This window comes from Sciurus vulgaris (assembly GCF_902686455.1).
Source record: "Sciurus vulgaris genome assembly, chromosome: 18".
Lineage (NCBI taxonomy): Eukaryota > Metazoa > Chordata > Mammalia > Rodentia > Sciuridae > Sciurus > Sciurus vulgaris.
The window spans coordinates 14298096-14312604 of NC_136479.1; the positions used below are offsets into that span (position 1 = coordinate 14298096).

A 14509-nucleotide genomic window follows, 5' to 3' on the forward strand; every position below is an offset into this window, starting at 1 on the left:
GAGCCCTACAGGAGAAAGGGAAGGCCTTTACTCACGCTTATGCCGAACTTAGGTCCCTCCTCCCCAGCACCATGAAATGCTTAGCTCCTCTTTCTGATTTCTTAAAACCTATTTTAGTCCAAGGACCTCTGAGGGCAGCGACATGTGTTTCAATGAGGTCCACCCATGAAAAATTCTGCCATGTAGTTTGAAAATATCATTTCTTCACAGTCAGGAAGTGGGCTGGGTTTAATCAGGAGAAACAACTGTGGCCCCGAAACCCGCCCCCAGCTCAGAAAAAATAAGGCCCCAAACCATATATTTGGAACTATTTTTATTTAACATTTGTCTTTTTTGAGGGAGGGGGAGGGAGCTGATGACAAGGACTCACAAACAATTCTGAAAGAACAGCAAAACTGGAATGTTCCTGCAGAACATCTCATCTGGCAAAAAAAATCAAGACATGGAGAATGTCTATATGTGCACTTTAATCACTGCCACGTGAAGTTCAGTAGGGACAACTACTGGAACCCTCCGGTGACAACCCCAGGGCAGCAGGGGGGCTCCACTGTTGGAAGCCCCAGGGCTGACGCTGTTGCTGGCACTGCTAGAAACCCTGCTTCTGGAACTGTCCCGTGGACACACGAAGGAGCCGGCCCGTTCTTATCAGGAGCCTTAAGTTGCATTTGGGTGTGGCAGAGCTGGGAAGGATGCCAGGCCCTCACCACTTCCTGGAAGTGACAATTCTCACAGGAAAAGAAGGAAAAGCAGCTCTTTTCTATTTACAGCCTCTGTGGAGAGTGGAGGGGACAAGGCCCTGGCCTAGTGGTCCTGTGACACGCCTGTTTGGGCATCAGAGGCCCGCTCTCCCCGTCTCCAGTGATCCCTCCTTCCACAGGCTGGTACAGCCTTGAGAATTGAGCTTTGGGTAAAATGCTGATTAAGAAGTCCTAACAGATGGCCAGAGAGACACCGCGTCTGCTTTTGTTTCTTAAGCTCCTCTCACATTACTAAAATGTCGCTCGAAGGGTCTTGGAGAGTCCCTCAGCTGATGTGACAGTCTGTGCAGCTTGGTCCTCTTGGGGCAGGACCCACACAGGTGGCTTCTCCTTGCCAAGGTGTTGCCGCCTCTCCTGTATGGGCTGGGGTACTCGGGCATGACCCAGGCTCCATGAGACCCTTCAGGTTGGCTCAGCTGCTGGCCATGATGCCCACTGCAGTCTCTGGCAAGGGTGGGCTGGTGCGGGGGCAGAGTCGGTGCCAGAACAGGGTCTCTGCTGGGCCCGTCCCGAGCCCTTGCCCAGCCCATAACCCCCTCCCTGTTTTCCAGGCCCTGAAGCGCCAGAGCGTGTTGGGCCTGTCTTTCTTCAACAGCATCGTAGCCCACGGGGACCTGCGCAACAACAAGCTCAACCAGCTGTCCGTCAACCTGTGGCACCTGGCACAGAGGCACGGCTGCGCAGACACCAGGACCATGGTGAGCACTGGAGGCCCCCGTCTCCCCTTTCAGAAAGGCACTGTGACCCCAGGTTTCAGCACCAAAAAAAAAAGTTAAAAAGGCACCAGGCCCGAGACTCCTGCTGGGTCACGTCCGAGGGCTAAAAAGCATGACCTGCAGGTGTGCCGACTTTAAATTAAAAACAAGTTATTTTAATATGGGTGGTTTTTGTCCTCTGTATAAAAACCACACATATTTAAAACTTCATTCATTCCTGGTCTCACACAAAACTTATTTTAAGGGCAAGTTACAGTGAAGAAGTTTTGCTTTAAAGACTCCAATTCCCCCCTCGTCACCTTGTCTCCTTGTTCTCTGCTAAGAAGCGTAAGCTCACAGACAGACGTGGTGGCGAACTGGGCTGCCAGGTAAGTCATGAACCGAAAATGAGGCGGATCTTTTTCTTCTTAGGTGAAAACTCTAGAATACATCAAGCAGCGAAGCAAACGACCCGACATGACCCATCTGGCTGAGCTGGCCCTGAGGCTCCCCCTGCAGACAAGGACCTGACCCTGCTCTCCAGGGCTGGTCTCCTGCCCGGGCCACACCAACTCCGAAAGAGCATCTTTGCTGCCTGGAACCCTCCTGGAATTGAGGCTTTTTTTACTCTCTTCATTTACACATGGGCTGGCTTACGCTTTGGCCTCGCCCAGCTTATTCTGGCGGTGAAGAGGAGGAACCTCAGAGCATTAAAATCAGATCTTGTCCTCCGGGCAGCAAGCAGCGCCTCAATGTTTCCTTGCACAGTGAAGTGGCTTTTCGGCTTCATGGTGAGCCCCAGGCAGGCCCAGGCAGGCTTGTAGGGAGTGACAAAGGGATGCGAGGAACTTTCTTTTCTGGAATGTGCTTTTTGTGTTTGGGAAAAGCAGTCCTCCTGTGGGGGACGCGGGGAACCTGAGAATGGCGCTCAGGCGCACTGGACCACCGAGCCACACTCCCAGCCCTCTCCACTTTCAGTCTGGCTGCACTGCTTAGGGCCTCGGCCGCCTCAGCTGTTGAGGTGACAGTGTGCCCCAGCGCCCAGTGACTGCGCTGCCCACACCTGCACCCACAAGCTAGACAGCACTACAGTCTAGAATCCAGTGCTGCCTGAAACACCTTGGAAGACTCAGGAAAGGCAGGCATCACCCACTTAACTCCTTCCAGACAAAACAGCTCGACTGTTGAGATAAAGGAGAAAGAAAGGTCAGATTTGAGATTTGCTGTGACTGGAATGTGTCACACAGGTCCTGGTACCGGGGGCTCCTTTTAGAGTCCAAACTGGAAGCCATGCCACAGCTGATGCCACTTCCGTGGCCTTAGGTGGCCTCCACAGAAGGCACCTGGGATCTCTCCTTGTGACCAAGGGAGTCGTGAGACATCCCTGGGAATGTGCCATCGGCTGCCTCGCACGACTAACGTGCTCTCAGGTGCCCAGTGGATGCACAGAACAGGGACTCCACACTCAGCACTTAGCTAAGAGGACAGCCGCTGGGTCAGAGGTGATTCCCAACAGCACAGCCACATCTGCCTGGAGGCACCTCAGAGGCCTCTTGGCTTGTAGCTATTCTGACAGGAAAGGAGATAAGCTTGCTGTGGTTCATCATGAATTCCACTTCCTGTGTGAGATTTAATGTCGCAGAACGAGTTTCTTTGATTCTCAGTATTCTGGGTTAAAAGTTCCTGGATGGGACATTCAGAGTAACAAGTAGTGACTTAGGGCTTGGGGTATATTAAGTATAGGTGGCACCTACTGGTTGGTGACCCCAGACAGTTTTATTACCTGATCCCTGAACCTCAGTTGCCTAACCTATAGGAGGGATGATAGCACCCACTTCATGGTCATGATTATACCAGTGTGGGGACAGTATGTGCCGGCACATGCCAAACCCTCAACTGTGAGCCACTATCACTAATGCAACCAGTTGCCCAACAAGGACAGAAGCTTTGACGGACAGGTGTTCTCTTGGCTGCCAACACACGCGCTGTCCCACCCGTCTGTCCAAGCCCATTGCAAGAACTGTCCTCGTCTTCACAGGCGTGAGATTCAAGACAACTGTCAGGTGGCTTGCATCTGCAACAGTAAATAAGAAAAGCAACTGGGCTGTTTGGGGACAGGACACCAGAGTTTAATCTTCCAACCTGACAGACTTGGAAGCGTTCCTGTCGATGTAGAAGACTTTGTTTGGGGTGGGGGCGAAGCCGAGGCCGGCCCCCCGGCTGTACTTCCAGCTCATGGCCCTGTCGTAGTCCTGCTGCAGGTTCTGCTGCAAGGCGTCCGCGGCCTTCTTGCTCAAGGCCATGTTGGGCCTTCCAATCATGCTGGGGGGGCGGCTGAACGAAGGGGAGAGGTTCTTAAAGCCACCCATAAGTTTGAGGAATTTCAGTTTCTGTTGCTCGTTTTCAAAACCAGCAGTGTCCCACTGGCCAAACCGGGTTCCCTGCGTGAGGAGGAGAAAGGCCGTCACTCTCCCGCACCCCACCCACCAGGGCGACTCAGCTGGTCAAGGTGCCAGGCAGAGCGCCCGTCGGCAGGCTGCTGTGACCAACCCCAACGGGGACGCGTGGGAATCTGTGGTCACCTGTGCTAACTGGGATGGAGTCTGGCAGCAGACCCTGCACCCGGCTCTGCTGCTTCCGGCATGGGCATGGCCCGGCGTGGCTCCCCTCCCTTCAGGACTCCACTCGTTTCACGGGGGTTTTCTGGTGGCGGCTTGGGGCACTAGGGAGTGAGCCCGGGCTGCGTGGTCACCGAGCTGCACCCCCAGCCTTTTGCCACATTTTTATTTGGAGACAGGGTGTCACTTAAGTCATCCAGGCTGGCCTCAAACCCACCACTCTGCCTCTGCATCCCGAGCCGCTGGGATTAGAGCGTGCACCGTGGCAGCGCCTCCGCCTTGCCACTGCACGGGGCGCCTGGGCAGCTCTCCACCAGCCGACCGCTCGGGGAGGCGGCGGGCAGCTGGGAACTGAGGCACTTTTCTTCTTGCGCACTGCACTTCACAGCAGCGAGGAGCAGGGCCCAGGAGGTGGAGAGTCACCGGCCAGTCGGAGGCTGAGCCAGCCCAGCACCAGGGGTCCCCACGCCATCTACCACCCATGCACAAATCCCGTGTGCACAAAAACGCAAGCGCCCCCTCAAGAACTTCTCGGGAGAAACGGAACCCAGCTCCTCAAGAACACTATCGCTTTGAAACCAGGTGGCCCGGGGCTAAAGCCTCCTGGTCCAGTCCCCCTACTCGGCCTCAGTGTCCTTATCGACAGGATGTCTACTCTACCCTCCTTCAGGGCTTCAGTGAAACCCGTCAGCTGACACGAGTGCAGCACATGATTCTTGGCACACTGTCCTCACCCTGTCTGAACGCCAACCTCCGCTACCCTGGAACTTTCCACTTCCAGGTCAGCTCTGGGAGAACAATCAGAACCAGCTGCCTTTACAGCTGCCCTGAGTGAGTGGTTCTCCCGGCTACGTGGTGGCCCAGGTGTAGGCAGGAGTGCTGCCCCCCTTGCCTACAATTTCTAGAGTGGGCCGCGTGGCGGCTCCTATCGGGGTCTGAGAGCTCAGCTAGGAGACTGATGGCCGGGGCTCCTGGCCTGGCCTGCCCTGCGGCCCACAGCCAGCAGAACCCAGCCCCAGGATGAGGCCTGTTTCTTGTCCCCCCCCCCCCCCCAGTTCAGTCAGGGGCAAACTCGCCCTGTGTTCTGCCTCACCATTGTCTTCTCGGGGCTGCTTGCTAGGGTCTCCAGCCAAGTGTCACCTCCCCAAGCCACCTCCCCACGCTTGCCCCCTCTAGTGCAGGGCCAGCCCCAACGGCTTGCTCACCTTTGTTGGCTCCCTAGCACTGCTATCTAGCACGACCCTTCTTCCTGTTCCCTGCCACACCTCATCCTCACCAGCCCGTGAGCACGATGAAGGGTCACGTGCGCCCTGGCTGCCTCTGCCAACACCTGGCACAGGTGGACTTCAGAAGGGCTTGGTAATGGGATGAAATGATTCAGCTGAGTGACAAGGGTAGTGAGGAGGGACCCGCCAGCCTCAGCAGCCTGCAGTGTCCTTCTGTCTGTCCTGGCTTCTCAGGCCAGCTCTGGAAACTTCCCATCCAACCTGGATCTCAATGGCAGCCCCACTCTCCTCTCTGCCTCCTGCCCAGCTGCTAGCAGCCCTCCCGGGGCACAACCCACCGCTACAGCTTATACAGCTCTCCGCAATCCAGGTCACCCGCTCGCCCAGAGCAGGACACAGATTTCACAGGGCCAGCCCCCAGGGGGAGGCAAGTGCCCTTTCGGAAGGAAGGAAAGTGGCTCAGGACGGCTCTGGAGGGAGCTTGGGGACGGCCTGGACGTGCGGTCTCCCACTCCACGCCCCAGGCTGAGGAGCAAGGGCTGGAGTCCAGACACCAAGCACTCAGACGCTGGCATCAGACTTACCGTCCACTTCCTGGCTTCAGAAGCTTCCGTCTTGCCCGACTCACGGTCGATCTCTTCTTGCAAGGCCTTTCGCCTCACCTGAGCAAGGAGGAGGGAAATAAGACTTTTTTTTTTTTTTTTTTTACCTTAAAACGCAGGACAGACGAGTCCGGGGCAGTGGGGGGTGCAGAAGGCAGTAAGCTTCACTCAAGACCGTGGGAAGGTTCTGCAGCCCCAGGCCCGTGATGCACAGCTCACCTACCCTCCTGGAAGGTTTCCTGAGAATGGATTTCCCTACAGACAGATGCTCACCCACCTTCACCATTTAGTTTATAACAGCCACTCTGGGTGGGAACTTTCCTAATGCAATGCCAAGGCCCTGTCGTCCTGTGCAGAAGACAACAGCGGTGGCTTCCATGGTGAGGCACCATTGCTCGACAGCCAGGCTGTGCATGGATGCAGCAGGGGCAGCTTGAATCCCTGCACTGCACCAGCCAGCCGTGACCTCGGGTAAGTCGCCTACCTCTGAACACTGGTCAATTTACAACAGACGGAAATCCCAGCTACCTTAGAGGGTAAACGGGAGAAGCACCTGGGTGGCAGAGCCCTGGACACACAGTAGGTGCATCTTACACACGTGTGGTAGAATGGCTCAGGGCCTCCCCTGGAGCACCAAGGACCTGCTGTTGAGTATAGAAGCTTCCAGGGCCTCGTTCTTCCTTTAAAGGTTCAGGTTTAATATTCGGTCCCCCAATTTGTGGCCCCTCCTCCCTTCTGAACTACCGAAGGCTGTGAAATAAAGTGACTTTCTGTCATTTAAAACAAGAGGCACACTGCCAGCTGTAGGGATGAGAGGAAATGGAGGTGGGTCCTGCCCAAGAACGCCTGCTTGCAGACGTGGAACGATGGTCACGGACATGCCTTCACCAAACCAGAAAACCGTTCCAGCTAGGCGGAAAATTAAAGGAACAGCACGTGTACGGGGCACGAGTCCCTATTTTTTAAAATTGCATGTCTAGTTATGAGGGGAAAACCTGGAAGGGTACAAGAAAAGTTGTCAGCAGGAGGGAAGATGTCAGGTCATTCCCCTAAACCTGTTCTCTTCCCAGGTCTAAACGTAATGCACTAGAGGGAAGGTTCAGGCACACCCGGGCGTGCCAAATGGCTAGGAACTTCCTTAGCAGTGGCCTTCGGCAGGCGCGATGAACACAGAACAGAAGGCCAGCGCACGAAGCGACTGTCACTGCTGAGGTCCGTGATCTGCCACAGCGGCTGCCCTCTGCACGGCGCCCAGCCCGTTTGGGTGGCTCCAGTGGCGCTGGTGCTGGCCTTGGGCCCGCAGGGGCTGGAGCCACCCACTCTCCTCTCCGCCTCACTAGGCCACGGCTCCGGGGGAGCCCGACACCCAGGCCAGCTCTGATTCTCACACCTCTGGGACTCCCTTTTAAATGCTCCCTCGACTTCTTCCTGGGTTGAAGGCCACGGGACAGGGCAGCTCAACCCACCCCTCAGACACAGAGGCAGCGCAGGAAGCAGGGACGGGACCCTGCAGTGGCCTTCCCAACACCACACACACAGTCTCCGCAGCCACCCATGAAGCCTGTGCTGTCGTGATCCCCACACGGAAAGGGGGAAGTGAGGATCAGGGAGCTGGTGACTTCCCAGGTCCCCTGGTGAGGCATGTCCAAGGCCAGGCCTCTGCAGTCACCCCCTGCCTGCCAGGCTTTGGGGTCCAGGATCACGAAACACTCCAATTCCACCCCGTCTAGGCCACAGGACACACCCGCAGGGGACCCCAATGAGACTCCTCCGCTGAACCAGCCAGGAGGTGGCAACCCAAGGGCCTGGCTGAGCTCACTGCCCCGCCCCAGCTGCAGGGAGGACCAGGCCAGCCTCTCAGCCTCCACAGCTTAGGGACCCTCTGGCATGAGGCGGGGAGCGGCATGCCAGAGGCTGGCCAAGTGGCCTTTGGAGACCCTGGTGCCTGAGAAGAGGGTGCTGTGGCTCGTGTGCTGGCGGGTGGCAGAAGGTACCTGGTCTATGTGCGCCTCGTCCATGTTGCCCTTCTTCTCCAGCACCACCTCCAGGTCTGTGTCGGCGTCCGCCTCCTGCGAGAGCAGAGGTGCGCAGGTCAGCGCATGGTGAACGGTCTGCCCAGCAGCCAGCCGGGTGAGGCCACAGAGATCCCAGGCCATGGCGCCACCCCAGCCCCTGCTACCCGACAGCACCTCAAGCCAACAGCCCTGTCCCTCCTCTCAGCCAAAATTCTCCCCCAAATGGTGGGCATTAAGCTCTCTGACGGACGAAACCAAGGCTCCAAAAGGTGAAGTGACGCCACCAAGTCACCCAAGGCCCAGGGACAGACTGACTCCACCCGATGCTGGCTGCGTGTGTAACCTTCCCTGCTACATGTCACCTGCCCTCCCTCAGCAACACCAAATCAGCGAGAGGAGGCGCGGACCCAGCTGACAGCAGGACCGCAGGAACTGGGCATGCCAGCAAACTGGCTGCTGTAGTTACCCAGTTCTCTCCTCTGCGTGCCACCTGCGCCCTGGGGCCGCCCGCCCTCCCTCCTACCTGCTCCCCACCCCACCCCAGGTCCACTGCAACTGGGTGCGCTTTTCTATCTCAGTGGGGGAAAGTCCTTCCCCAATCCCAGTGGCTCCGTCTGGCTCACACCAGTCTGGACCCCTAAGGCCTGCAGGGACCCGGCCCTGGCCTCTGCTGCATTCCCAGCAGGCGACCTGGGGCTGGCGCAGCGCCCCATCCTTCAGCCTCGACTGCAAGCTTGCCTGGCGCCCAGTGCGCGTGTGCGGACCCAAGGCTGACTCCACCCACATCGCCCCGACGCGCCCGGGAGGCAGCCTCCCTCGGTGGGAGACGCCAAGCAGAGGGGACGCCTTTCACTGGGCTCCTGGGGAGAGGGGTTCTAGGCTCTGACAGGGGCTGGCTCCAGGCCTGTAGGGTTCCTCCTCACCCCAAGTTTCTGGATACAGAAAGATGACAGTAATGGACAAGGGCAGAGCGGGAGAAATGCAGCCCCATAACTCCCTTCTGCAGGCCCTGTGCAGGCCAGCCCTGCCTCCCACCCTGCCTGGGGAAACCGAGTGAGGGTCACAGGTGCGAGCCACTGTGGGCCCGGCTCCAGCAGGCCCCCGCCCCAGGCCAGGCCACCGCAGGTAATGCTCCTCGTTACTGCTTGAGGGCCACAGGGGAACAGCCAGAGCTTGTCCTCATGGAAGACAGGCATTTCTTGGGGTCCAAAGACAATGGCTTCCAGAGCATGATACCCTGGCAGCTTCTGGGAAGAGACCCACATCAGAAGTCAGCCCGTCTGCCTGAATCCCAGCTCCACTTAGACAAGGTCTTTAACTCCCATGGGCCTCGGTTTCCTTGTTTATTAAATGGGGATGATGAGCGCAGCTAACCCACCAGACATGGGAAGATGAAAGGGTTAACACACGGGGACACTAGGACAGTTCCTGTAGTTGCTTTAGAGGGGCACCCTTCTTCCTTTGGAGGTGGCTGAACTACTAGGGTGAAAGTCTGGAGTAAATGGGATCATCTTGCAGGAGGTGGGGGTTGGGGAGGAGGAAATGGAGAGAACACTGGTACCAAAAGACTAAAACCAAGAAAAGCTACACAGCGCAGAACTGCGAAAGATATCCAGCCTCCTGCTGCCCAAATGCATTTGGTCCCTACATGGCATACACTCAGCTCAGGCAGTGAGCTCAGATAACTGTAGACGACATATGATCTCAAACCACCGGGTTCCCAAGTTTGGGATGGCAAGTGGCAAGAGTTCAGGAAGCAAGAAATTTCTGTGAAAAACTGATCCCAACTGATTCAAAATCTGCAGACAATAAGAACTTGGGTTGTTTTGTTAGCAGGAGACACATACATAACTGGTGACAATGCCTGAGCCCCTGGATGCAGCCATACCTGAAGCTGAATAATTCATACCCATTCAAACTTTATGTGTCAATAAATACCCGCTTCCTTCCAGGGTTCTGGCAGCTAAAAGCATAAGTGCCCATACATGTGCAAAAGTGCACACAGGTACACACACATACGCACACTCCCAACCCGCATGCTTACTCTCCCAATGCAGCAGCCTTTTCTGAGGAAGAACCTACCTCCTCCCAAGGGTCTTCTGCTCTCCCACTCTCTTTCCTCCTCTTCTTTTTCCTTTTCAGAGTTAGCTCCCCAACCACTGGCTGCTCAGTCTTCTTCTTGGACTTTGCCTTCTTCTTCCCTGGGGACTTAGGGCCATCTCCTATTGGAATGTATTCTGGAACGTCAACCGCGACTGGCTTCTTACTTCCTTTCTTAGGGCTGTTCTCTCTGGACCTGGGGAGCTTGCAGTGGCCTAGGAGGGTGTCTCCTTCCTGATGGATTTTCTTTTTCTTCTTCATCTTCACGCCGTGTTCTCTGGGGCTCCCCTGCTTCCGTTTCTGCCCCAAAGCGGCCTGCTCCTCGCTGTCCTTCCCCAGGGAGCATGAGAACGGAGCATCCCCAGCCTCATAGAGCCACGGGTCCTGGCTGGAGAGGGCTGCAGTGTCCTGGCACTTTCTGTCCTTCTTGTGTTTTTTGAGCTTCTTCCCAACTCTGGTTACCTCCTCACCATTTCTGGTGTCTGGAGAGGTCTTTGCCACCAAGCCATGGGATGTAATGAGAGATAAGGACTTCCTCTTCTTTTTCTTCTCCTTGCTGAAGGACTCTGAGTGGCCAAGGGCCTGCTTCCTGGGGCTGGGTGACTTCTCTGTCCGTCTGGCACACAACGTGGGCTCAGGATCCAGGTTCTCCTCGAGAAGGACGCCATGGCCCTTCCTTTTCTTTTTTGTCTTCACCAGAGGCACCTCGTGTGCCTGTGCTCGGCCCACATTCTTGGCGGGGGATGTAGCCCTAACAGAAGCATCACCGACAAGATGATCGTCATAGTTTAAAACCGAGTACTGAGTCTCTGGCTCTTTGACCACCTTCTTCTTCTTCTTCTTCTTCTTCTTCTTCTCTGGGAGCCCAAGACCCAGGTCAATTTTATGGGTCTTGGTGATCATTCCTTAAAAAAAAAAGTACAAGTTACATCACCACATCCAGCCGCTGGGGTTCAATACCAGGTTCCTCACAGAGCCACGTGTCTCTGAATGGTGTTCGGAAATGTCAGCAAACAAGGAAATGGCCAGGATTCATTGGGAGCAAAGAAAAATCTGCTAGAAGTAGCGTAAGTTTTTAATTTAGACAGACCTAGGTTCAAATCTAAATTGCTGTCAACTTTGAATCAATCTCCTAACCTCTCTGAGCCTGTTTTCTCATCTGGAAAAATGGGAGGGGGCACAGATTCTCCTTCATCAAATGGATATTAGAGAAAATAAATCAGATTATCTGTGCAAAGTGCTGGGAACATTGTTGATCCCTTTTTCTAACTCGCTTCCTTAAACTTTTAAACCTAGTCACTCGTTCAACAGATACTTATGAGAACCTATCCTGGGTCAGCCATGGAAGGTACAACTGCTATCAAGCCAGAAAGCCGCCCGCAGGGACATACCTTTTGCTGGATGGAGACAGAAAGCCTAAGAAGTTCTGCTGATTCCCACCAGAGGCAAAAAACACAGCCCCTTCTCTGGGTCATCTAAACAGCCCAAATTCATTTCCGAACTTAGAAATGAACATTCCCCCCTCCACCCTCGGTAACTTGGACCCTCCTAATTGCCATTCACGTGGCACAGTGAGAGGAGGAGCCCCAGTTGGAACTCAAAAAGACCTGGGCCAAAGGGTGGCTTGACATGCTTGCCATAGACCCCTGGCTTCTCTGGGCATCAGTTTCCCCATGCATAGAGAGCTGTTCAGGTTGGGGCCACATCCAGCCTTCAAGCCTGTTTCACTGGTTTTTAATTTCAAATTGATTGCCAATATTTCATGACTGGCAATGACACACCACAGCCTAGAATGCCTCACTTTTCTTAGACAAGGCAAGTCCCTGTGAGAAGGGGCTGAGGTTTTAAAACACTTCAACTCCCACCTGGGCTACTTCTCTGGCTCCAGGCACCAGCCTAGGTCCTGCTGTTCCTGCACCAGGGCTGGGTGACAAGGAGACATTCAGAGTCAAGAAACAAAATATCTCCTTGTAGGTTTGGATGGCATTAAGGGAAAAACCAGGAGCTTCTCCAACCTGCAGCAGTTCTTGGATTCAGCGTTAGAGGGTTGGAACTGGATTCAACCCACACTTAGCAGCCTGAGAGAGCCAGACAGGGCCTGAGCGACAACTCAGGTACATTCATTATATTCTCCAGGAGCACCTGGAGAATCAGGCGCTCATTCATTTTTGTTGAGCCCATTTCCTGGTGTATTCCCAGAGCCTACCTCAGTGCCTGGCACACAGCGGGTGCTCAATAAATACTCAACAAATGAATGCTAGAAATACAGATTAAAGACAAAACGTCAGCCATCAAACAGGTGGATTTGGAAGAGGCATAACAACAATAATACATAAGAGCAGGGGCAGCGGTAAGGACAGCAGGATGAATGTCCTACCAAGTTGCCAGGACAGATTCTGAAGAACAGTGGTTTCCAACCTGGCAACTTAAGGAAGTGCTGTGGATCTCTGAAACAAAGGAAGTGTGGCAGGATGGTTGGCACTGGAAAACTGGCTGACTTGGACAGACGCCTTGAGATATCCAAGGGGAGATGTTGGCCCGACACATGGAAATTAGGGTCTGAGGCTCAATGTGACTGCATTGGACACGGGTGACACAAACAGGACCATCTGGGTGGTAATTAAGCCTGGAACATAATGAGCCTGAGACAGGAGCTGAAGACAAACCAACATTTAAACAGGTGGGTGGAGGAGGGGCAAACCTGAAGTGGGTGGAGCCAAGGAAGCCCAGAATGGCCCCAGAAGGCGGAGTGGTCAAGAGGGCTGGTAAGAATAAAGAAGCCACCAGGGTTAGATCAGCCGGATCCGCTTCTCTTCCTCGCTCTGCCATCCAGAGCCCGGCAGGATCCTCCTCTTCGGCCTTACGACCCCAAATGTATCCACTCTTACAATCAGGAAGAAGAAAGAAACCTCATGGTGCATCTTCTGCAAACGCTTTCTCCAAAAGCGCTTTTATCTTAAGCTTCCGCGGGAGTCTCGCCAGGACTGGTGTCTCTCTCCCACCTCACAGGCTTGGGCGACTTAGTTCGCTTGTCTTAAGATCAGCAAGTGGCAAAACAGGGATTCGAACCCGGACCGCAGGACCTCAGAGCCCGGGCACCAACGCCCCACTCCCACCGTGAACTCACTAGCGGGACGCCAGGGGGCCCGCGGCTGCGAGCGCTCGCCCCGGAGCTCCGCGAAGTCGAAGCTTCTGCAGGAGCACGCAGCGACGGCCCCCGCCGGGTCCCGACTCGGCTCCAGGCGCGAGCGCTTCCTGGCCGCGGCGGCGCGCACGGCAGCTGCGGGCGGGCTCGGGTGCAGGACGCCTGCCCCCCGCCTCTTCCCGGTCGCGCGAATCCTCGGGCCCCGACCGCAGACCCCGCGCCGCCCGCCTGCTCGCACCCTCCGCACCCACCTGCAGGCCAAGTCTCCCCGCCTCCACGTGAGGGCCCGCTCCGCCGTGACCCGGAAGTCAACTTCGAGTCGCCGGTCCGTCCTCGCGAGTTCCGGCTCCTTCCGGTTCGCGGCCGCGCGGCGATCGCGGTTGCCGTGGAAACCGCGGCCATGGCGTCGGCGCCGCGACAGGCTTCGAGCCGCAGTGTCCAGCGCGTGGAGCCAAGCGGCTCGGCCGAGTCGTCGGTCACCACCCGGACACCAGTGCCCACCTTGTCGTCCCCGTCCCCCGAGCTGTCAGTCTCGCCGGGGCAGGTGGCCGAGCTATCGAGCAAAACCCTGTGGGAGCAGATCTGCGAGGGTAGGCAGCCGGGACTGGCCGCGGCGGGCGGGAGCGGGCGCCGGGAGGGGCCGCCGTGCTGGGCGCCCACTGTGCGCCAGGCGGCTGACGTGCCCGCCTCGGGGTCGCCGCGGCGCGGGCCCGCCCGGAGCGAAGACGAGGGGAGGCGGAGGAGAGCGGGCCAGGCGCCCGAAGCCCGCTGCGAGCACGAGGAGAGCCGCCGGGCCGACGCGGGACCCTGTGGGGAAGGCGGCGCAGACCCCGCCCCCGGCCTCAGGCGGGACCCGGGCCCAGAGGTGGGGGGGTGGCCGGGCCACGTGCAGCGGCGAGCGGGGTCCAGGCCCACCCAGCAGGCGGAGTCGGGCGCCGTCCCGGCCTGGTGGCCCTTGGGTACTCTTCCCTTGCCGTGGACAAGTTATTTAACCTTGCCTTTCCCCCTCTCTGTAAAGAGGGCGATGGTAGCAATGTGAGAAGAATGGAACCTGAGGGTCGCGGAAAGTGCTTAGCAGACTGCTCGATGGACAGCAAGAGCTGCAGGAGGGTCAGCGCCCAGTGAACCACGTTGGGGGCTTGGGGACTTGGGGTGGGTTTTTTTTTTTTTTTTTCTTCACTTGGCTCGTAAATTCTTCAAGGGCAGGAACTCGGGTTTTTCATCCTGTGACCACCATCACTACATTAACTGACTTAAACAGTGTCCAGTGGAACTCTCAGTAATCTAGTAGCCACTAGCCACATGTGGTTATTCAGCATCTGAGATGTGGTTAGCACGATTCGAGGGACA

At 56.4% G+C, this 14509-nt stretch overlaps 3 protein-coding genes across 9 annotated transcripts in view; 2 read left to right on the forward strand and 1 right to left on the reverse strand.

Annotated features, from left to right (window-relative positions):
* The window catches only part of VPS35L (VPS35 endosomal protein sorting factor like), a 98551-nt gene extending 96463 nt beyond the window's left edge, over positions 1-2088 (forward strand). For 2 of the 3 annotated variants that reach the window (XM_079120848.1, XM_079120846.1), the window contains exons 30-31: positions 1310-1456; positions 1886-2088. In XM_079120848.1, coding sequence (XP_078976974.1) covers positions 1310-1456; positions 1886-1984 — 246 coding nt within the window. In that variant the 3' untranslated portion in view covers positions 1985-2088. The remainder of the gene's footprint in view (positions 1-1309; positions 1457-1885) is intronic. The other variant, XM_079120847.1, reaches the window with a different exon arrangement.
* Positions 2089-2139: 51 nt separating this feature from the next.
* KNOP1 (lysine rich nucleolar protein 1) lies at positions 2140-13561 on the reverse strand (the record flags this gene model as incomplete). 4 transcript variants are annotated; one of them, XM_079120898.1, is made up of 5 exons in its annotated part: positions 2140-3894; positions 5882-5959; positions 7894-7968; positions 9997-10919; positions 13411-13561. In XM_079120898.1, the coding sequence occupies 5 exons, from the start codon at positions 13559-13561 to the stop codon at positions 3583-3585; spliced, it is 1539 nt and encodes a 512-aa protein (XP_078977024.1). In that variant the 3' UTR covers positions 2140-3582. The 4 variants fall into 4 exon arrangements, with proteins under 4 accessions (XP_078977024.1, XP_078977023.1, XP_078977021.1 ...); XM_079120897.1 differs by lacking the exon at positions 13411-13561 and adding an exon at positions 13142-13396; XM_079120895.1 differs by lacking the exon at positions 13411-13561 and adding an exon at positions 12924-13125.
* Positions 13560-14509, forward strand: part of IQCK (IQ motif containing K) — a gene marked incomplete at its 5' end in the record, with an annotated part of 116602 nt that continues 115652 nt past the window's right edge. For both annotated transcript variants that reach the window (XM_079120905.1, XM_079120906.1), the window contains one exon: positions 13560-13749. In XM_079120905.1, the coding sequence (XP_078977031.1) occupies positions 13560-13749 (190 nt within the window). The remainder of the gene's footprint in view (positions 13750-14509) is intronic.